This window comes from Numida meleagris, chromosome Z (genome assembly GCF_002078875.1).
Source record: "Numida meleagris isolate 19003 breed g44 Domestic line chromosome Z, NumMel1.0, whole genome shotgun sequence".
Classification (NCBI taxonomy): Eukaryota; Metazoa; Chordata; class Aves; order Galliformes; family Numididae; genus Numida; species Numida meleagris.
The window spans coordinates 65355045-65379082 of NC_034438.1; the positions used below are offsets into that span (position 1 = coordinate 65355045).

The 24038-nt window shown below is 41.3% G+C and overlaps 1 protein-coding gene across 3 annotated transcripts in view; it reads right to left on the reverse strand.

The window, feature by feature from the left end:
• SNX30 (sorting nexin family member 30) overlaps positions 875-24038 on the reverse strand; it is a 56431-nt gene continuing 33267 nt past the window's right edge. For all 3 annotated transcript variants that reach the window (XM_021380810.1, XM_021380809.1, XM_021380811.1), the window contains exons 3-9: positions 22466-22576; positions 18004-18162; positions 14673-14868; positions 13855-14054; positions 9323-9409; positions 5348-5500; positions 875-4338 (exon numbers count right to left, since the gene is read on the reverse strand). In XM_021380810.1, the coding sequence (XP_021236485.1) occupies positions 4279-4338; positions 5348-5500; positions 9323-9409; positions 13855-14054; positions 14673-14868; positions 18004-18162; positions 22466-22576 (966 nt within the window). In that variant the 3' untranslated portion in view covers positions 875-4278. The remainder of the gene's footprint in view (positions 4339-5347; positions 5501-9322; positions 9410-13854; positions 14055-14672; positions 14869-18003; positions 18163-22465; positions 22577-24038) is intronic.

The window sequence follows — 24038 nt, forward strand, 5'->3', positions numbered from 1 at the left end:
CTGCTGGCCAGAGTCTCCAGATTTTAAGGAGCAACAGTGGACATGTGCACAGAGGAAAGCAGAACAAGGACCTTTATTTTCCTCCTCTATTTTCATGCAACTGAGTGTGTGAAGGGCTTCAGAAGCAGCTCTCAGCTCACAGTCCACCAGAGCGTCCACGGAAGACAGAAACCCTCCAAGAGCTTTTAGAAAAGCTTCAGGAGAAATTCAGAGCAGCCCTGATTGAAAAACTGGACACAAGCCAACAGCATCCCAGGCTGCATCAATAGAGGGGAGGACTGCATCCAAGTCTGGGACCCCCAGCACAAGATATGCATGCAGCTGTTGCAAGTAGGTCCAGAGGACGGCCATGAAGATGACTAGAGGGCTGAAGCACCTCTGCTATGAGGAACGGCTGAGGGAGCTGGGCTTGTTCAGACTGGAGAAGAGAAGGCTCTGGAGAGACTTCATTGCAGCCTTCCAGCACTTAAAGAGAGCTTACAAAGAGGAGGGAAAATGACTTTTTACATGGTTTAATAGCGATAGGACAAGGGACAATGGTCTTAAAGAGGGAAGATTTAGACTTGGCCATCAGAGGAAATACTCAGAGGGTGGCGAGGCACTAGAACAGGCTGCTCTGAGAGGTTGTGGGTGCCCCATCCCTGGAGGTGTTGCTCCATCCCGAGGGGCTCAAGGCCAGGTTGGAGAGGGCCCTGGGCAGCCTGACCTGGTGGGTGGCAACCAGCCCCTGCACAGCAGGCAGCTGGAACTCTGTGGACTTTTAAGTCCCTTCCAATCCAACCATTTTATGATTCTGTGAAGTTTCTTTCTATGACTTAGCCCACTACAGCCTTAGCACAAGTGTCAGTGCAATAAAAATCCAAGCAGACAGCTCTGAAGAATCCACAGTTTATTCTTCAATAACATTTATGACTGGACAGCTAACACTTATTAACATTTTGTTTTTCAATGGATACTTGAAAAAGCCATGAGATGTTTCAACAATTGTTTATTGCAGGAGTCAGTACCTGATAAAAACATGTATGAACAATGCATGGCTCCTTACTGAGTACAAAAAACGATATCTCAGTGCTTGCTTCATTGTGCTGGTGCCAGTTGTGAGAAGAAACAAACATTCTAGAGGTTATGCAGAAGTAATCAGGACAGCAGTGAATTTTACATCCTCTTAGACAGCTCTTGATCTGGCTGCAGATTACGAAGGAAGCTAGGCCAATCTAAGGGCTGTTGAGAAGGATTCACATCTTACGTGGGTTCACTGGAAGGGTGCAGCCACTGTTGACACCATTTCAGTGCAAGCACAGAAGGTGACCATAAGTGACTGAACACTCAAGAAGTTACTCAAAGACAAAGCTCCTGCCCTACTCCAGCTTCCCTTCCCCAGCATCTCACTTTTCCCACTATTTGGGTTTGGGTCCTTCTAAGAGAGATATCCATGATGAGGATTACAGCCCATGCCAGTTTTACTAACAGTTCACATCTCAACCTCTCACTAATAGCAGTTAATGAAGTAACTACATCTTTAAGGAGTTTCCCACTATTTTGGAGTTCTCCCGGGTTGCACTGCTTCCCCAAACCTCACAGCCTCTCCTACAGCTACCCAGTGGTTTACAATAACAGCTCTTTATTTCACAGAGCCTCCGTAGTAGTCAACAGGAGCTAAGACGTCCACTACTACACACCCTTCTTATGCTGCAGCAACTCTTACAGAGGAAGTTTTCTTCTGAATGTTAAGTTTCACTTCCCCTGCAGGGTCAGAGCTTTTCATTTTCCAGATCATACAAAATCCTGGTACCACAGAAATCCAGGACCACAGCCTGAAGTTACCACCTTTCCTCCAAATTAGCTTGTAGGTGCTACAGAGCCACATACTCCATACAGGAAATGCAGACCCGCCTTTCAACAGCTCAATCTGAATGGGATTTATCTGAAATCAAAATATGCTTTGACTACATAGCTGTTTAGAAACCAGGATGCACAAACAGTTGCATCAGGTTAATGAAAGTTTAAGCTGATCTTGAACTACTCCAGCAGTAAGTTACTCAAACTTCACTTGGAACTCCCATTGCCTCTTGCACTTCTTATGAATGGCCGCGATGTTCTCTGCTAAACCCCACCTCAGTTTGGCGTAATTCTGAATGGGAACAGAATGCCAGCGTTACAAGGTATCAGACAGAACTTACACAGCAAAACAACATCCTTTCCACTCATCCCGCACAGTTTTTGATGAGGTGGAAGAAACAATGTCTAAATATTTCCAATTTTGCTTTGCTTGACTCCCAGTGATGTTTCAGAGTCAAGTGACAATCTTCATTTACCACGCAGGCACCAGCTCAAAAAAGCATGATAATCTGTTTGTGGGAAACAGAGAAGACAGGAATTGACTGTAACCCTGAAGGTCAAACCGTACGAAGTATTATGCATTTAGAGGTGCTTATTTTAGAAGGAAAAGACTAAGGAAGACACTAGGTTACTGCTTCAAGACTGTCTCTTCAAGTACTCCCTTTGCACACTAGGCATTGTTAGTTATTCCAAACCCAACAACAACCTCAAGATGTCACACCACCAAAGTGTATGTTGATAAAACTGTGAGCTTAAACCAGAAAGCAGCTTGTTTAGTACCACAAAACTATCAATGGAAGTTGACTCAAAAGAGGAAAACCTCTTTTAAACGACTTAAAATGTCTTAAAAACTTGACTGTTGCATCTGGAGAGTATAATCTCATTAGCTTGACAGCTACCACACTGCAATGATAACTCATCTTGACAGTTGCTATAGAGCTACTATAGCCACTGCAGGGGTGAGGGTTGGATAATATTTGGTGTTTATGAAGTTCAGATCAGATTGGTACCTGACAGGAGAACACAAGTTGTACAAACCCCAGTACCCTTCAGATTCTTCACACGAATGTTGCCAGAGACCAAGTAATCACTCAAGCTTAGCAGTAAGCACTCAATGCTTTTTTTTTTCCCAAATTCCAGTATTTCGCTGATATTAACCCCAAGACCCCATATTTTGAATGGATAAAGAGGGTTTATCTGCATGCTGTTAAACCAAGACTCTGAGACCCATCGTGGCAGCATTCCTTGTACTAAGGCTACCAACACCAAGCAGGCATTTTCTTGAGGGTGGACTGCAGGAGAAAAGAGTAGGGACTTGAAGAAGCAGCTACACTGCTAAAGGCCAAAACAAACTACTAGAAAATAGATCTGTACCAGAAGAGGTCTTAAAATGCTTGCCATGAGGTTCAGCAGAGATAGGCATGGACACCGTACCTATTATGCCTCACTGACTTGTTTAAGGCAAGTTTCACATACACAGTGATGCTTGGTGTGGGCAAGCATTTGACACTTCTTGGCTTTTAAGTTGCAACTGCAAAACTAACAAAAATAGGGAGTGTGTTCTACCTTTACCACAGCAGGCACCTTAAGTGATGATTACTGAAGAGGCTCTAGATCAGGAAAAAAAAAAACAAAGCACAGATCAAGAGTTCTACCATGCACATTTCAGAGCGAGCTTTAGAAAAAATACACCAAAAACTCACACTTGCCTCCACCATTCCCCGTGGACACCCAGGATGATTTTGATCCCCAACTCAGCCACAAGTACACTTCAGCCAACTGACATTACTTCATAATCACCAAGGTAAACAAAGATATTTAGTATGAATCAACAGCATGCTACACTCACAAAAAACACAGTTCATGCTCGTATCACAGGCTATATGTAGGTAGTGTCAGTATGCTCTGCCTAGGACCAGCCCAACTCCTACACAGGAAACTCTCCAGAAGGCATTTTAGCCAGTGGGAGCATACAGGTGGTAGCAAAACAGAAGATATTCACTTCCAGTCTTCCCCTCTCCATTAAAAAAAAGGGTTGGTTAAGAAATAATTATATTTTTAGCAAACAGAATAGTAATAAAGATGTCGTTTTGGCACCTTGCAGTAGAGTTTTGTTTTCATCTTTTTAGTGTTCTACTCATCAGTTCCTTCCAGGCTAAAGAGGTAAGTTTTATCAAGATCCCCATGCACTTTCACTATAAGCCCCATGTCACTCCATTGGATAGAGAAGGAACCATTCAAGATAACTCAAAAAGATGAAACATACCCCAGTTTAAACAGAAAATGAGGAAAAAATTCAAATAGTTTTCAGAGGGTCTGTTCCAGCCTGAACACAGCTGGCATCTCAGTTGACAAAAAAAAAAAAGAGACCTTCATAGAGTTCCAGTATGTCTAGTGGTACTGAGCACAGAAGTGCTAGACTGTCCATGAAGGTTCTTCTTATTTGGTCTCTGGCTTGTCTTGCAATAGTGGTATAATTGACTCCCATGCTGTAAGGCACTGAAGAAAGAAAGAAAGAAAGAAAGATTAAAAAATGGACTGTGTATCAATTCTTGTAATTCTTGACCCACCCTCCCTGACTGACAGAATACAAGCTCAGAAAGGCTAGCAGGGTCCTTTATAGTCTCTGGTCTTCTTCAATAATGTAAGAAAGCACTCAGAAGGAATAGCCATCGTTTTCAAACAAAGAAAACAAATTAAAGCTTTCCAAAGTCATCTGCTGGGCAAAGCTATTGAGAATGCGTCAGAGTATCTATGATTTTCAAGTATTAGCTAGATTCTTCTGAACTACACAGCAGCTAGGCAGCCAGAATTATTCTTGTCAAAGTTTGTGTTTGTGATGTGACTACAGGAGAGGGTTAGTTTGGACACAGTAGCAGCTATTATGGCAGCACTCCATCAAAGCTATTTGAAAAATCTATCCAGCCAAGGTATGTACTTCAGACACACAATGTCCCCCACTACACCTCAGGGACTTCACCACACTGCATGTGAATAACTGGTTACTTCACAGAATGGCTTAAGATGAAAGGGACCTTAAAGTTCACCCAGGTTCAGTATCCGTGTCGTGGGCAGGGATATCTTCCACCAGATCAGGCTGCTCAGAGCCCCATCCAACCTGGCCTTGAAGGCCTTCAGGGATGGGACATCCACAACACACGTTTTTTGACTTTTCCTTCACCACTAACAAGGAGGAAGAAAACTACTACTGCTGCTCAGCAATTTGTTCAATTCAAGAATCCAAGATAGACAAGCATCCAGTACAAAGTGCTGTTAAAAGAATGCCTCGCAAGAGACTGCTAGTCTCATGTAGATAACTTGAGCATAACCACCAACTCTACAGATTACACGAAGCTGCTGACAAAGAGCAGCTTCCATAGCTCTGAAGAATTAAGATGCCCAAGTTCTTTACTGTAAAACAGCACAAATATTTCCTAAAGAATAACCACCATCTTGGAGGACAATGAACTAACTTTATTCCTGCCAGTGCAACAACAATGCCACATACCTTCTCGTAGTACTGGATGTTTTTATCTGCCATTCCCATGAGTAGCTGCCTAAAGTCTTGTCGCTTGCTGTTCTGCCATCTCTCCATATCTGCTTTCAGATCAGCATTAAAACATTCTACTCGGTCTTGACATTTCTCAACCTCTGTGGGTACCTGCAGAAAAAAAAAATTAAAAAGTCAAGATTGATATTGTTCAGAGTGCTAGATGCTAAATAAGCTTGAATCCCACTAAGACAAAGCTACAGAGGAAAGGTAGTGACCTTGAAAGAACTCAGCTATGGCTGCAGTGAGAAGTCCTATTTATATATTAGGGAGGAGACAGGACTTTTTAATTTGTTCTTTGCTACTTCAGGTGGTGGGCACGCCCTTGTCTCCATACATGGCATAGAGTGGAAGAGCTTCCTAGAGGCACATGAAGAGGAAAGGCAACAGCCATTAAGTGCTGAGTGCCTAGGCTCAGTTCCTAGTTCTCAAACTGAGCAGACTGACCGGAGTTCCAGAGTGAGCTTTCTCTCCTTCACCTATTTACAGCTGAACCAGGCATTTCCCAGTTTTCACCAGTGAAACAACAAACATCCAGGTTTGCCCTAAGGGCTGAATGACATACTTTGGTGTTATATTTTGACCATAATAAACAGCAGTGATCAGCTTTGTCTGCAGAACAAAATTTCTAGGACTCTAGCTTTAACCTTAAAGGCTGCCTAAAAAATAATAAACGCAAAGCACTGATGATAACACAAAAGGAATCAAAGGCATTAACCAAGTAAGCTCATTTGGCCAAACACTGGACATGCAGTCATGCATAAGCAATGTGAGAAATGTTGAAGGATAGCCTATTGCAGGACTACAAGGAGATTGAAAAGGATTACACTACTACACATCAACTCACAACAGAAGCAAGCTCGGTCAAAGAAACTGGCATTCTCTGCTTATGGTTTAGATCAATGTGCTGTATACTGCCAGACAACTACAGGAATGATTTACAAATAGATCTCCAAGCAGAAAAACCATGAACACCATTCTCTTCCTTCTCCTTGTGCTGTGTGGTCTACACAGGCAGTAATATATGTGCACTAAGCCCAAGATTTCAGAAAAGGAAACACCTGAGCATTAGCACCAATGTGATGAGTGGATCTCCTCTCTGGAAGCTGTGAATTGCACAAAGTCGAAGGATAGAATAAGGAATATTTGCAGAAGTGTTCAGGAAATTCCTTTTTATTTTATTCCTGTTCTTCATGGGTAGAAATTAGGAGTTTACAACTATCTTGCAGTTGGCAAGGCACATATCTAAGCAGAAACACACCGGCCCTTGTAGCTCTGGCCACAGAATCCAGTCTACTAAAACTCATGACAAAGATCTCTCACAGGCTTCAGACAAGAACTTCCAAGATAGTTGGCTGGAAGGCTTAGAGGATGCTCCCCTTGAAGCACGCATGTCTTGCATCACTCTTAATTACTCTGCTATTTTAATAGGAAAGGCATAGCTATCAAGAGAAAAAGACTCATTCATATTAGAAGCAAAACCATGTAAGACTTCCCAAAACAATTCAGTTTTTAAATGCTCACTAGCTTCCTGCTTCTGCCAGGATCCAAAATCATACCGAAGATTTAAAAGAAGGCATTCTTTCTCATAGTCAGCTCTCCATCAGGCTGAGAGGACTGTATGTATATTGAGCTACAGTAACAATCCAGTGATCAGCAAATGGATTACGTATGCTCTAATTGAGGAACTATAGCAAAGAACTCCAACTAAGTTTCACAGGCCTCCTGAACCATCTGCACATACACTGGTCTTATTCAGGAATGTAAGTATACGTATATGGTGTTTTTACTCTTCCAGCTCTTTGGAAACCCATGTTACGAGCCTTTCCCCGGTCCTCCTTCAAACACACAGTCACCTTTCATTTCAAAGTCAAAGCTATCATATTCACTGTTTCCGCAGATCACCACACTACAAATCCTTGAGACAGACAGACCTAGCTTATCAGAAGTGGATTTCATCTCATTAAAAGGAAACGTGTGCACTTCACTACCTTAGTTGAATTACTGCAGAAACAGCTCCAATGCGCCAATGCAAGCAGCACTTCTCCACTGTATTTTGCTTACCAACAGAAAAACTGAAGACTCTGCACTGTTACTCTAATGTTAAACACCACACATACTAAAGAAGCTACACAATGCTTTTAGTGGAACCTTCATCATTCTGAGCAGTATTTCCTGACAGACATTTATAGCAGCCCTAGAAGCCTTCTATATTTATAGTACGCTGAGTTTTAAGCTGATTTGAGAACCACATAATGACATCAGTGTAGTTCTGTGAAGGGAGTCTGATTAATGTACTGTGAGTCCCAGAATGCCCTCCCGTGCAGGTTAAGAAGCAATGATCAAAAACTTGCTTTGTTTGGGCTTGTGGGTTTTTTTTAGTTTTGGTTTAGTTCATCTGTTTTAAGGTAACTTCTACCAATTAGCTAAATATGCTGAAAGGAACATAGATGCCATAATGACATTCACTGCAGAAGCTAGCTTGTCAGTATTCTGCCTGCTTTTAATTTCTAGGAAGTCATAGCCAGGATAACTCACTACATGTAAGATGTGTTGCTAACAACTGCTCTAACTTATCAGTTCTTATAGATAAGGACATTCCACTCAAGCTGGAAGAAACTGTAAGTTGCATGCTAGTATTTTATGAACACGCAAGGAATTCTATTAATTTTTTCAGCTTCCCCTTTTGAATGCTGTAAGGGTCTTACATTAAGAAAAAAAAGTACAAGGAGTTACCAAAAGATATGCTTATGATACTCTGGCGAGGAAATGTAAGTATTCAAAAAATTCTTAGATACCTATTCAAATGTTGCACTTTATACAATAATCCTACTGAGAGGTTAGCTTCAAAAACCTCCTAGTAGGTGAGAGATTAGCAAAATTCAGCTAATGCTGTATCAGGATCTTGATAGAAATCACTACCTGATAACCTCAACTGACTTACTGGACGTGCTAGATTTGGTTCCATTCACACAACAGGTTAGAATATCTACTCATATAAAGCTACACTTAGGAAGTAACAGTAATACCATGTGAATATTGGTATACTGATATACCATCAGCAGTGACAGACAAAAGATCAGAATACAAGAGCACAAGATACTCAAGCCATCCTGGTCTCACTTTTTGGCAGAGTCTATGACAGATGCAGGCTGAGGATTGGAAAAAAAGGTTGCTTTTCCACAGTTTGTACCCTTCAGTTTCAAAATTAAAGACAAGTTGTTAATTAAAGACTTGAATCTCCTTTAAGGTAGCTGTAATATTAGAAATTCACTTTTCAGTTGTTAACAGAAAGATGGAGGGGAGCCAAAAAAACCAGGCAGAAAGAGGGAACAAAACCTGTTTTCATTGTTGGTCAAAGTAAGGTTGATACAAGATAAAGTTCTTGCACCACTCCACATGCAGAAAGCAGGTGGCAGCATAAGCACACAAGCTTACATCTTCTCTCTGCATGAAACCCAGCCAAAACCTGACACCCAGTGACCCCTGCTGCATAAGCTCAGCATCACAAGGGAAGATCTCCCTAGTGGAAGGAGCAAAATAGGAGTCATACGGTGTAGCTCAGTGATGCCAGTGCCTAGGAACTTGATTCAGCTAGCTGTCATAGACCAAAATTACCAGAAACTGCTCAGTTACCACTGTATAAAGCCATAGCTCCTGAACAGGTCAACCAGATGCTCCAACACAGGTCAGAGCCACCCTACTGTAAATGGTGGGAAATCAGTAATATAAGATGTTGCTAGGCAAAGTTAAATGCGTTCATACCTAGGTCTTCATTTTGCACCAGCTTGCCACCAAACTCTTGCTCTGCCCCAAAGTGTTTACACTGCAAAGAGGAAGCCAGACCCAGAAAAAGCAAGCTCTAGTTCTTCACTGTTCTCAGAAAGCAGTGGAAGAGCAGGTTGTTTTTGCAGAGTAATTTGAAGTGCTAACCTTTGGACGGTCTTCTTTTTTCAAGGCTACTGCTTCCAGTTTTGCTTCATACTCTGCTTGAACTTGGTCTCTCTTCTTCAACACATTCTATGGGCAAGAGAAAAGACAATTATGAGAGGGATGCTCTTGCTTATTCCCCTTCCAGTCTGCAAGAAACTGCAGTGTTACAGCTGAAGGGATAACTCAGTCGTTAAGTTTGCCTTTCAGTATGTTGTCCTGTTTTACAGTATTTAGGAAGTAGCTTTTAAAAATAAAGAGCATTTTTGGTTCAGCAATTAGAGGGTCAGATAAAAACACAACTTTCAGACAAGCTGGAGGCAGTTTGGGTGTTTTGTTGTTTTTAAAAATAAAAATTAACCTTATGAAAAGCACATTTTATGTGAAAGAACTGAAATACCCATGTGACTTTCATGTTGTAAACATTTTACAGACAGAGGCTTCCCAGAATTGAGAACAAAAGAGTCTATTCTTATATTTTACTATGTCCACAAGCCAAGTTCTCTGCTAAGGTCACATTATAGGCTTATAGTATAAAAACAACCAATAGAAATTAGTCATTTTAAGAATATTCACTACTAAAAAGCTCTAACATACAAAATCTGGCCAAGATGCACAAGCCTTAAATCCACTAATCGTCACCTTCTCCCTCCTCCTTCCTAAGGTCACCACTGCAGTTATTTTGAAGAACTCCATTCTGAAGAAATAACTATTACTGCCTGAGTAGAGGCAGGAGATGTCAATCACTACTCTTTAAAGTCTCAGTCCATGATACCTGGAAAGGCTCTCCATTCACAAATTTACTGCTGGCTTAGGCAAAAAAAAAAAAAAAAAGGGACAGAATAGCACACATGCTATCAGTCATGTTTCCTTTGAAAAACCATGACATACCCATCCATTTTAGAATCTAAGCAGTTATACGAAACAGTCCTCAAGTGCTTGAGGTTATCAATGCCACAATAACCTGAGTGATTTTCCACTTCATAGTGCCTCGTAAGCCTGAATCAACTGAGATTTTTTCCTCAGAAAAACAACCCTTTCAGGCTATTGCATTCAGCCCCCACGAACATGAGCTAGTACAGTACACAGGGTCTGAATGTGCATTAGCCAATGATTAACAGGTACCAGCAGACTAGATTCAAAGGGCAAGTATTTTATTCCTCCTTAAGTGCCCACTACGGACCAGTAGCAACATGCTTCTGAATACAGCTTTAACTATCCATTAATGGTTGACCTGTAAGCGATAAGAAAAGTATTGCCTTCCCTTTTATTTGTCCCATATGTGAGAGGATGTATGTACTCAGGCAGCTCCAGGCAATGCTCTTCACAGCTGCCAATTAATGCATTACGCTTCAGCAGCTTCTCAGAAGAGCTCTGTACTAAGTAACCCCAGGTTTACCACTACCTATGCAATGCTTTTGATTGTTAGGGCCTCACTGAGAAGGAAATACCAAAAAATAGAAAAAAAACACCACAAAAGAAGTCATACAGCCCACTTCAGTTGTGTAAAGAACAAAACCACTTGTCCCTCTACAACAAACAAGACTTAGCCTGCTTTCAGTGCGGTAGGTTCTTCTCCAATTTGTATTCAGGTGAAACATTCCACATTGACCTACATCTTTGAAGGAGCTTCAGAAGTTTTCCATCAGCCTCTTTTCTCAGGTTGTGATGCTATGCCACTTGCGCAGCATGTAGCTTCTTACTATAACTAGAATTTACAAAGGATCCTCATTTGCTGCATGCCTTTGAGAAGACTGTTTATATGCTGCTTGCTTTAAAAATGCATTAGGAGTAGTGTCTGAGCACACAGCTAGGAACCACATCACCTGATAGGCCTTTCTGGCCACAGTAAACATACAGAGTTCATATACAATTTTAGTATCAGCACTAAATTATTCAGAGCTGATTTTGTCCTCTGCACATACCTCATGGAACACCAGCATACTACAAAAAACACATTACCACACATCTGTGCCACAATTCAAGATGCTGTCTGTCCATCTCATTAATACCCTGTGTTTTAGACAAGGTCTCTTCTAGCCTCTACCACATACATTTTAAATTCAAGCCCACAGTCACAGCCTCTAGCCACTTCTGCAAATCTTTCAAACAAATACAGTGCCAAGGTAAGTGGCTTCCCTGGAACAAGCTCATGGGTATTTCAACCAGGCTTTCTGGACTTTGCCTCTGCAGGTGTAGTTCCCTCAGGCTGGCACCACTAGGTAAAAAACAGTGCTCCTTAAGAAGATAAAGGAAGCCCTCATTGCTAAAATAAGTGAAGTTAACATGGCAGTTCTTCCACTGAGAGGCATTCACCCAGCTCAAGACTGCTCCACAAATCAGGTTCCTAACCTACACAGCTACAGTAAAACTTGCAATGGAAAAAGCTGTCAAGGTAGCATTGAATTCCTACAATCCTACAACAAGACTTACCTTCCCTCAAGTATCTTGTCCGAAAGCTTTCCACACAGACATTTCACAGTAGGCTTCAAATCAGCCAATGAATAGGAATGCACTGCTCATGAAGAGAACAGCTCTTTCAGGAGAAAGCCTCTTGTACACCATGAGAGACCTCATTTTCAGTTAGTTACTCAGTTTCATAAAGTCTGGCAAGACAGCGCTGTAGCTGAACAACCACGCCAATACTAAGAGATTTATGTTTTAGAATAAGAAAACTGTGCTTAGTATGGCCTGACAGATTTCAATTTTGGTATCTGGGAGAGATGGAAACAAATAACAGTTTGCCTGACCTAATAACAGTTTTTATTCTTGATTTTCAGATGTGATAAAGGTAATGAAGTGACCAAGCTTGACACTAAGCAATATAATCCTTATTGAACTGCTATTTTGCAAATACAGCTTCTAGATCCAACTATTTCCAAAGCACCAACACAATGAGCAAGTCCAGACACTTAAAGAATAACTGACAGAAGGAGAGAATCCTTTAGGGCACTTGAAAGTCAAGTCAACAGCACAGAAATTAAGCTACAAAGCAAGGGTTTCTTCAGCTAGAGAGGTACTTCAGGCAGTTAAAGAGCACTTAACAGAGAGAGCAGCATTAAAGACTTGCAGCAAAAAGACAAAAAAAAATCGCAGCTAGCCTGTTGGCTTGGAGAATGCATTCAGTATCTTTGTTATCATCTGAGAGACTCTAAATCTAAAAGAAAGCTTTCCCACTTCTCTCTACATTTGTACAAAACACTTCCTATATATCAGTCTGATACTTAAGATGCCACTTCCAGCAGGCCATGGAATTTGTATCATCAAAAGCCAGACGTTCTGGGGTAAAAGTATTACTGCTAACCTTATGTCCTGTTTAAATACAAATATACACACTCTCTCCTACAGAAAGATCCTGAACATTCCAGATTCTAGCCTCATCTCCAAGCATTCCGGCACTGCAAAGGAAATGCACCTTACGCTGGATCTCCCCATACTCATAATATGGGTATGAAAACAAACAGTATCTTCTGAAAATCAGTACAAAGCCTTGTGGAAGAATACTCTGCTTAAGCCAGACAAGACAGACTTGCAACCAGACATTTGACTAGGAAGAGAAATCTGCAAGTAAGTGTTTCCAGTTCTCAGTTTCAGAAGCATAGGAAGACTAGTATTAAGAGGGAGGACTACTCTGTTCAGACTAGGTTTCCAACAAGCTGTTATACATCTCTGAAGGAGGGTATATCACGCTCTCATAATGGCTGCTCCAAGAAGAAAGTCCTCAAAGGAATCTGTTAGTACTCCATACAGGGTTTTAGTAATGCACACTGTTCCATGGGTGTGTGGCGAGAAGCTCTAGCAGCCAGAATTAGAGTTCTCTGTTTCACTTAACTTTCTGCCATGCAATAAGAATTACAATCACTGTTCACTTCAAGACAAAAAATACCACAGTGAAGTAGCTTTTAATACTTACTACTTACACCTAAGTGCTAAGATACCAGGTTTTTTAAGATATCAACAGAAATTATCACAGAGCAACATCTTCAAGTAGTTATTTAGTAAATAGAACTTAATAGCTGGACGGACACATCCTGCCTAATGTACAGAGATGAGAGAGGAAGCCTTATTTGTCATTTGGACACCTGGATCTAAAAGGAGCCATCCAACGCTGCTGCATACAAGTGACAGAAGCTGCATGTGACACATTCTCTGCAGTGTCAGAAAACAAACCAGTGGTAAAGATTTTACCTGACTTTCTAACAATTCAAAGAGAAGGTTCTAGAAGCTACAGGATGTTTCCTATAGAAAGCCAACTGCTGCTACAGTAAAGGAGAAGATTTTCAACATCATGCGTGCACTCCAGCTTTACCGATGTTAGGTTGGCTGAACAGCAGAGCTGATACTGTTACCCATGCAAGTACTCAGGCTACTAAACATATCTATTTTTTACTTAATTACAAAAACATGATTCTAATTAAATCATTTACTACTCTCTTTTCCCACTACCAAGCCTTCTCACTCAGAGAGAATGAACTCATTGACATCACTGCATGAATACAAAACAGCAGTGTCTCCAGTCACTTGGCTCCCTTTACCTTCATTGACTCTGAGTACAGTATATATTCCCTAAGCACTGGCAGGAAGTCATCTGTCATATCTTCACCGAGTTCTTCAAGAGCTGTGCAGCAGTTCCCAATGCATGCAGACACGCCTTCCAGTGGCTCTGATAGCTCAACCTCCAGCCCGCCCCAGGTCGAATAAATAGGTCCATATTCTCGTAATTCCACCAAGTATTCTGCAGAGGCAAAAGGGAAAAGAAAATGAACAGAGAAAGAACTAGGCAAAAGGATATGCAAACACTCATGCTAAAAAAGAAGAAACTATGACCAAGCTTGGCAAACATTAACTCTACTGGCAGTCTAGTGCTGCATTAGCATCTTAATAATCAGAACTCCACAGCTGCATGGAGGTGACTGGTCCATATTACACCAGCTTAACTGACTTCTCCTGAAAATTTCTATGTACATAAATATTTACTTCTGTACAGTAGCCAGTCATCTCTTATACATGTAAAACACAGTTTCATCAAGACAGATCCATTAAGGTTATCCTCCTCAGAATTCCACTTGTACTCTTCCAACTAAAATCTACAGGTTTTCTTCTTCCTAAAAGCCCTCTGAAAAATAACTATCAGTTAGAAAATAGGTTAGCATAACAAGAGTAACTTTAAAAATGTTCAGATTTGAGCTAAGAGAAGATACTGTGTTAGGTTGTTTTAAACCTGCAAGAGGCATTAGAATTTACAGTGTGTGGCTCATTACATGATACAGTCATTGAGGTTATGTTAGTTATGCTATCAACCAGAACAGAGATCCCAGCCAGAAGTATCAAAATTGAACACCTTATTCCTTACCCAGCTGTTCCTTGATAATCCGTTGTGCTATTCTGTCAATGGTACCAAGTTTTAGAGAGAATGTGTCTAGATACTCTCCAATGGCTGCAAACTCCAGGGGACGACTTCTTAATTTGTAACCTCCTGTGACATACTTGACTGACTCCCCCATCTTTGACAGCAACACCATCCCTTGCTTTTTGTATGCATTAAGATCCTGGCAGGTAAGAACAAACAATAGTTGAGTGTTGGAAGACCTATATAGCAAAAGATACCTCCCAGTCAAGATCAAACATTGCAAAGGCAAGAGATCACATGCAGCATGTAGCCTTGGACACAAAACTTTACCTCGTAGAAGCCAGACAGCCTAGCACAGTTTCATGACTACTTCTTGACAGATATATACTATCCAGGAAAATGGTATGAAATACACTGTGAGTAGTAAGTGTTCCCATCGCTGTGTGTGTCTGGACTTTCCCACATTCCTGCACTGCTACCAGGGGCATAGTGCAATGAGCAAATCTATTTCCACCAAGACTTTTTCACAATCATGCATTTATGTTTACATGGCAAAGTTTTGCTAGCACAGGGGCTGCAGAGGTGGACTCTGTGAGCCGAGCCTAGCAGCTGTCCCATGTGAGATCAAAGCCAGTCCCAGCTGCTCCAAAAGGACCCACCACTGCAGAGCTGAGCCATGAGTGACACTGGGTGTGCTCTGGGACAGAAAATTTAAGATAGGGAAAAACTGCTGTACAGCAGCAGCTGGGAGAGAGAAGTGAGCAACATGAGAGAAGCAAACCCACAGACCCCAAAGTCAGTGCAGGGGAAGGGCAGGAGGCACTCCAGATGCAGAGCAGCAGCTCCCTGCAGCCCAGGAGAGGCTCATGGAGGAGCAGGCTGTCTCTCTGCAGCATGGTCACTGCGCAGAGCAGATCTCTATATGCAGCCATGGAGGATCCCCCAGCGCAGCCATGGATGTGGAGCCCATAGATACCCCCGCAAAAGCAGCCCTGGGGGTCGGACCTGCAGCTCAATGAGAACAACCCAGAGCAGAGCAGATGGGCCAGGGGAGCTGCTGCTGCCCACAGGGAACAGTGTGGAGCAGTGCCTGGGGAGCTGTAGCCTGTGCGAAGCCCACGCAGGATTTGGGAAGAACTGCATCCATGGGAGGGACCCACATGAAGCAGGAACAGGGAGCGACCATGGAGAGGTAGAGACAGCAGGTTATGGGCTGACCACAGCCCCCATTCCCCTGTACTACTCAAGCATACAAGGTAGCAAACACTGGGTGGATGGGAAAGCGTTCTGAGTTTGCTTTCAATATATTACATTAATCTTGCTTAGTTTGAATCTGATCTGCCTTCGATAGTAACTGGTGAGTTATCTCCCTGCCTTTAATTCAACTCAAAATATTTTGTTCCCCCTGTTCTGTTGAGAGCAGCACAGAGAAGCTTTGAAGTTTAAAAAAAAACTTTCAAGTCACAGCTTACAATACCAGCACCATGCACATCTATTAGTTGGCTTTGATAGGCTAATACAGAGCTACTGACTGCATGTGTTTGCTCAGCAGCATCCTCACACCAGTTGAGAGGTCAGACCAGGCAAAGAAGACTGTACAGCGAAAAGTACAGCCCTGGAGAGACTAACACAGCTAGTGGTTGTTTACTGACAATCTTTAGAGGATTTCACCTTTACAGCACATCAGAAAATGTAGTTTAATCGGGCAAAACGCCATCCATTGTGCAATAGTGACCCCTTTCCAGCAGGGGTCACTATTCAACATCAAGACTTGCTTAAGAGTTAAAACAGCACAAGCAAGATCAATTTTCAAACAGAGCAGACCTATAGAGGTCCAGAATCAACATACGGTAGCATAAAACAGACTACAGCTTGAGCATTCTTGAGAAAGTACAAAATTTCATATTCAAAACATGTACTATGCTATTATTTTCAAGTACTTACAAAAGACTAAATCTGATTAAGATAACTTAACATTTAGCAGCTACAATCATTTTGAATTATGTTTTCATTTAAAATGCAGTGGTTCCTTGACTCTTGCCCTCTGTTTGACATGTCACATGCATGTAGGCATCAGAAAAAAGAAAAAGACTAACTGAAAATTATTCACTCATTCTCTCAAGCATTCTATCATCTTACTAATCCAAACAGGGAATTCAAAGAAAGGTTGGTTTCCCTTTTCAGCCAGGAGGTGGTCTCATGACTTTCTGCAATAACTAAATTCTGAAGTCCTAATAAAGTGAACTGATTTCTCATTGCTGCAATAAATAATGTACTAGCACTAAAGACAGACTGGACAACACATGTCCTTTTCTCCCAGCATCCCTGTATACTCCATATTGTCAAGGCAAAGGATATTATCCAGGGCTGAGGATAAAGCCTTTACCATTCATTTTACAAAGGTGAAAAGATGGCAGAAGATGACTAAACAAGCATTTTACATCATGCTTTGGAAACTGAAAAGCAGAGCAAATCTATCACACAATTATCAAGGCAATGAGCTAATTCTGCATTTTTAGGCTTGCTTTAGCAGTGAAGTTCGCCATGAGTAGAGGGGAGGGGAAGGAAAAAAAAAGGGAATTTGAGATTGAGTCTCACATTACTAGCAAGCAGCGCATCATCCTGAAGTGAGCTCAAATTAAGATTCACATTTGAGTAAGCAAGTGTAATGTGACATTGGAGAGACACGCTTTTACGGCTCTCTCCACTTATCAGGTCAAACCCATGACTGTAGGTCACCCTGGTCTTATTTAAAATGCAGTTCAAAAGACAGCTAAAAAATTACGTGGTTCCTAGATGCTTTATGCAAAAGATGAGCATGAAGTTATTGACCAAGAACAAGAGCGAGCCCAGTCTTCACCCTTTGCTTTGGGGGCAAAAAATGCAAGCAGTACAGAAGGCACGGACAAGGATGAAGAAAAAACACAACCAAATTTGCAAGCTTTTGTGCAAGAGATCTTTCTTCCTCTTTTATTTTTGTTCACTCTGAAAAGAGGATTTTACACAGTCTACAGTTTGCCCTGTTCTGAACCTCTCTTGCATCACAGGATAGAATATATTTTTAAGGGCCTCTGTACAGCAATGCAAAACAAGCAGGTCTGGGGAAGAGGATTTCTATCTGCAGACTGCTCTTTTTTCTAGCAAAGAGAATCTGCACAGTAGTCACACAGATGCAACATCAAAGGTCCCTCAGACAACTCTGGTCTTTTAGGGCAAACTCTGACCTGCACATGCACTTTTATTAATGCCACCTTAATTTTATTTCAAAAGAGATTGCAAAGGTGTCTGTTCTACTGTCCTTGTCAGTGACTGGGTTTGGAAGTTATCGGCTTACCTTGGCTGTGAGAAATACATTGAAATGCTCGTTAAAAGAAAGCACTGGATGATCCGTTATTCTCTTCAAGAATTTGTCTAATGCTTTCCTCCTGGTCTCCACAAAGTCTTCAGAAAAGCGATCAACAACACTCTTCACCACAAATTTCTCAGGAAGTGGCTGAGAGAGACAAACAAAATACAAAAGATTCAAAAGACCAAATAAATACTTGTACTTGGAAACATACTAAGCAATCTAACTCCACTCTCAACAGCAAGTGAAATTCTGTTAATAGGAACCATACATAAGAAGGGATGCAAGCCCTGCTCCTAATCCTAGCAACTCAGCTGAAGACACACAGCAGAGTCTACTACTATGCGTCTTAGTACTAGAAACACTAAGTACTTCCAGGACAGCCTAGGGCATTTTCCCCCAGCCACCACCCATGATCAAGTTCCAGCTCTAAAGGGGATGCCAGCAAAGCTGCACACTATTCACCACAGTAAAATGCATGCATATAGATACACACGCTTGCATGCACACACTGAGAACTGACATTCAAATAGAGCAGCTAAGTTCAAGGAAACCTGGAAAACCTAACAGCTCTACCTTCTCCTTCTCTCTATTCTATATTCAGAGCTCCTGGACAGGGTTTTTCTGTGGAGTTCAGGAGTCTTGGAGCCTCTAGCCTTAGTGACAGAACTACATCCATCAAAGGAATACAAACAGGTTTGAGATGGCAAATGCTCGAGCAGTCCAGGCCAGAGGTTTCCTTAAGTACTTGCCACACTGCACTCTTGGTCATCTGTAAGTCAGCATTCTTGAGCATGCCTGTGTAAGTGACAAAGGTCTGCCAACATATCCACTCTTTCATCTTACTTCTATTTCACCTCCACCAGTTCATCTCTGCAGTTCAACATAACATGTAAGCTTAAGACAGCCTCAGGGACTACCAGCTCTGTTGTATTTAGCTTCTTTTTACCCTTGGTCTCCAGACTTTAAAGTCTCCCTTTGGATGGAGCTAGCTCTTGAAGCTTCAGCATGATTGTCCACACTCAAACACAATTTTTGCTTTTGTTCATTCGAGACAGAATAGACTGTCTCAAAAGATCAATGTCAGTTTTAAAAAAATCACACTTCTCATTTTATTGTTTTCCAAGTTTGCCCAGACAGGTAACTTGCTTACTCCTATGCTAGCAGTGGTAGCCTTATTCCATAAATTCAGGATTCTCCTCTATAAGGGCTCTTTGTCACCTCAAATTGTGGCAAAAATAAAAAAGCATACACAAATACCTTTTATTCCATACTCTGGCTCGTATATATACATGAAGATTGCACCTCCAAACATATAATAAAAACAAACATAAAAATCAGCTACCGCCACACAGCTCGATTTTGGCCCCTACAACCAGTTTGTGTAATTTAAGGCTTGTCTCATTACCCTGAACATTCAGATCAATCATCCTAGTTAAATCAGTGTAAGGTTCACTCTAATTAGATTTTTTTTAAAGAAGAATAATGCTTATTGTAGTAGTCCTCAGGGAGGAAAAAATTATTCTCCCTTGCTTTGTAAGCTTTAGCTGGAACTATGCATTTTAGAAAATCACTCCCCCAGCACAATACACAGGAGGAAAAGGACGAGCTGGACACATAGTTTACAGAACTTCCATTCACACAAAGACACCCAAGATGGGACAGAATAATCACTGAAGTCTGAGCATTTGAGAGTCACAGAATCTTAGTTAGAGATTTCTGCCACTTAGCATGACTTTAGCTGGCTATATTCAGGCAGTTTGTTTACATAGGATTTCCTTCTGCAAGCAGGGTAGCTTTACACAAACACTGAGCCTTTAGGATCCGCATCAAATTATACCCAACAGTGCTTTTAGTATATCAAATCACATACTTCAAACTAGATCAAAGTGTTCATAATATAGCCCAGCCAGCAGAACATTTAGCCTCTGTCAAGACCCAGCAAACCAGAAACAGAAGAGCTGGAAAGCTTTCTTGAAGACCTCTGCCCCACAGAGGGGCCTAATTTTCTTGTTTTAATACAATATTTACAATTCAAGTTGCTTCTTTAATAGCACTCACTCACACCTTAGAAATTGATGTTCACACTTCTGTGTAAGACAGCAGAGAAGCATTATTTAATTTCCCCCTCTAAAAGCCTAGATTTAAACCTCATCAAATAGGCTCTGAAAGTACAGGGCTATGAAGCAATGTCACTTGCTCTACTACAAAGGAAAGTAACAAGCAGAGACATAGTTGTAGGTACATGATAGCTACGTTATAATAATAGTAATAATAATAGTAATAATAATAATAGCTAAGTTATACTTTCAGTACAACTCCAACCTATTTCAGTAGATCAGTATGCCATAGGACTTACTTGCAAATCAGAACAGCTACAGAGAACAGAGTTTGGCCACCCTGTAGAGGCCAATAAAGGGAGAAAGACAGTATGAGGCAAGAAATTACAGTAAGCATGCCTAATGAGCCACAGCTCTAGTTCTTTATTTCCTAGACCTTCAGAGGTACATCTGAAGTAGTCAGTACACACAGCTAGCAAATGATATCTTAACTGTGCATTACTTATCTCCCTTATGGTCTTCCAGCTTAACAGACCACATTTCTCTGTGTGACTCATAGGCAGCAGAGTTCATTGCAGCCAGAAATGGCTCTAAGTATTCCAACAGTACCACCGAAAGACAAGATCCTTGGACATATTAGGCTTACCTTTATAGAAATAGATCACAGTTTGTTTGTTTGTTTTTAACAGTTGCTTGGAATAACCACTGAGAGAAAGTTTCATATCATAATAACCAAAGAGAAAAAAGAATCCACATTCAGTCTCACTTGGGCTGCTGAGTGTTCACTATTAAGATTCCCTGCACCAGGAAGACACATCATCCTTTAGAGGAAGATTTTAGGCAGAATTACCATATCAAGGTAAGGAAAACAATCCCCTTATTGCATTTTGTCCGACAGAAGGCCTCCAGGGATTGCATCACCTTGGTTCAGAAATACAGACATTACTAGCTTGGCTAAGAAACCTCCTTTCAGAATACACTAGAGTCACAGCACACTTGAAATTGCCATTTACCTCCATTCTCCATCTACTTGTAAGCAATGAATACATAAAGCATTCAGCAATCTCCCCATCATACTATTGTATGGAGGAGATTAAGAGGCAAGTCCGTAACTGTTATCACAGTGCATTTGCACAGAGGCAGGCCAAGAAGGCAGTGCAACCTGCTTCCACGCATTTTAGAAGAGGCGCACTTAAGACACTGCCTTGCTCAGCAGCAGGTTTTGTGTCCAAAGCAGTCTGATTCCCTTACTATGAATTACCTTCTGCTGCTGGAGTATAAGCTGATTGCCATTGCTGCCTTGAAGCAGCACTGGCAGCTCACAATTAGAAATCTACAGAACCTTAAACTGGACATTTTCAGGTATTCAGAGAACAGGAATGGACAAAGGACTGGGAAGCTGACATTAACCCTCCCTACCCTGGACAAGATCGCTCCCTCGTCTCTTCTCCCAAACCCTTTACTAAATGTTTTTTTTGTGCCAGGCATTAGCGTAACGTAATTTTGTGAGACATTTCTTGTCTTTGAAAGACAGAACTATTATTCCACTTGGAGGTATGTCCCAGAAAAGTCAAAAACTTAAATAACTCCAGGAACAGCCTAACGGAATACTTCTCACACAGTCCAGTCCTTGCTGATGGAGAGAGAGCAAAGACAAATTTGCTATCATATCAGATAGGCAAGTAAAAGTACGTTAACAGCATTGTTATTTCCTGACAGTTGACCTACTACAGGCCTTTTTGGATTTCCTTGTTCAGAAAAGCTGATGGTATGATCTCACAGTCTTCCTACTTTTCCCACATTTTGTACAGAATGAAATACAGACTGCTGATGACCAGTATCAATCTACTCATATGCCAAACAGTGGTCAGACTTCCTGTAAGCTTCAGAGACTGAACGGGTGCAGTAGTTTAGCTAATCCTCTCTCTACTGAACATATGAAATAGCTGCCAGGCGATCAGTTAAGATCTTTAAGTCTGGGCTCTTAAATGCTAACACAAGTGGTCTTGAAACACATCCTTTAAAACCAGCTCAAAAGGCAACCTTGAATGTTGACACTATGATTTGAAGAACCTGTGTAGCTTTTCCTAGGCCTCATACTCAAAAACTCAGATGTAATAGTTATGCAAGCAAGTTGAGCACATTCTACTTATGCTTGAACAAGTGTTGTCATCAGCCTATTCCCTACAGGAGGTTGCCAAAGCTCACCTCTCAGGTGCTGCACCTAGGAAAAAAGTTTAAGCTTCAGGATCAGTCAAAAATCGGCACTGCTTCCCATTCTGCTAGCAGAAGGCTGAATAAAATCCTGTATTTAAAGCTAACGGGGTGTTAGATCCTTTAAAAATGTATATACAACTGTCCTTAACAGCAGATTCTTGTTTACTACCTACGGGAATTAGATGCGTTGGCTGAGACTCTTCCAGCTTGATTCTCAACCAATCAAAGTCTTGGTACCGCCGGCGAACAGAATACTCGGGCAAATCAAACTCAGCTCGGGTGGTCTGAAAAACAAGATTAGGGTAAGTTTAATGTACACCAAAGCCCCTCAGCTCAGAATTTAGCAGCAGTGCAACACAGCCATCACTGATAAGGATGAGGAGGGACAAGCCCAGTACTAGAACTCCGTCCCTAAAATGAAGTTTACAAGCTGCATGAAAGAAATGTCCTTAGGCCTTTTAAGCAGAGGGAAAATCAGCAACAAGAAAAATGAGTACTAGGGATGTGTTCTTGAAGTTCATCAGTATTACACTGCATATTCTCAAATTTTGTGGGGGCAGTTTGGGAAGACGAGATATTCTGCACCATGTTAATCTCTCGCAGTTACACATTTGAGGATAACATATGAAATCTTCATTCCAAGGACAAGACTACTTTAGCAATCAAGAATTAAAAGCAAAGATAGTTCATGACTTGTTTATTCATGAAGTTGCTTAACTGTGGGTGAGGAATTTTTCACCACTACCCTGTATTCCAGAAACTACAGGCTTGTTAAACTCCTTCAAGGCTTTAAGATTAGAGCATAAGCCATTCCTAGGTTTGCTGTAGGAAAAGTTTTCTTGATTTTTAAGAAGAAACCAGTTTTTTTATATCAAGTTCACATAGGGTGTACCAAATTTCAGTATCAGTATATTAAGTTAAATAATTCAAGTTTCCATTCATTAAGGCAAGGAGTTACATTTGCCATTACAAGTCTGAGGCAGAAGACAGGTATGTAGAGAAACTGTTGGCAAATGTTTTGTTAAGTCTTTAAACAGTCTGTAGAATAGAAAGCTAACTGTGTATGTACTTACACAGTACATACTACAACTGTCTAACAGCACTAAAGAAACTATGTACTAACTAGGGGACTCTGTTAAAGAACTCGGTAGCAGACAGTCCTGACTGGAAGGTAGACAGTCCTTACCATGATGTCTCACTGAGAAGTACAGCTCAGAGAAACCTAGACAGTCATATTTAGTTACCTGCAACAACATCAAGATCATCTTGCAGCGAAAGTACTGCAGCATCACATCTACAGCCAGACATCAAAAATTTTGCATTTTGGAGAACACATCAGTTCTCCCAGCTTTCAACTAGCAGAGTCCAGCACTAAGCTATTTTGCTATTCATAGCTGCTGAAACCCCTGATAAACTCCAGCAGTGATTTTGCATTTACCTCCAGACTGACGGCAGCTTCCACATACAACATTATTTGGAGAGAGCCAAGGGGTACCCTTTAAACACCATTCATCATTTTATTTGCATTCTGGATTGTTCCAAGTCTTCAGCAACTGCACATCTGCTTACCAATCCCCACTGGGGATCCTGTGCAAGTTCTATGCCAGCATCCTCTTCAGGAAGAACCAGCAGCCTTAGCATGCTATCAACACATTAGCTTTAATACACACTGAACAGCATGCTAATGTGATATTACCTCAAAAAGAAAGGCACAGAGAAACAGAAAACAAACCATTTCTTAGAATA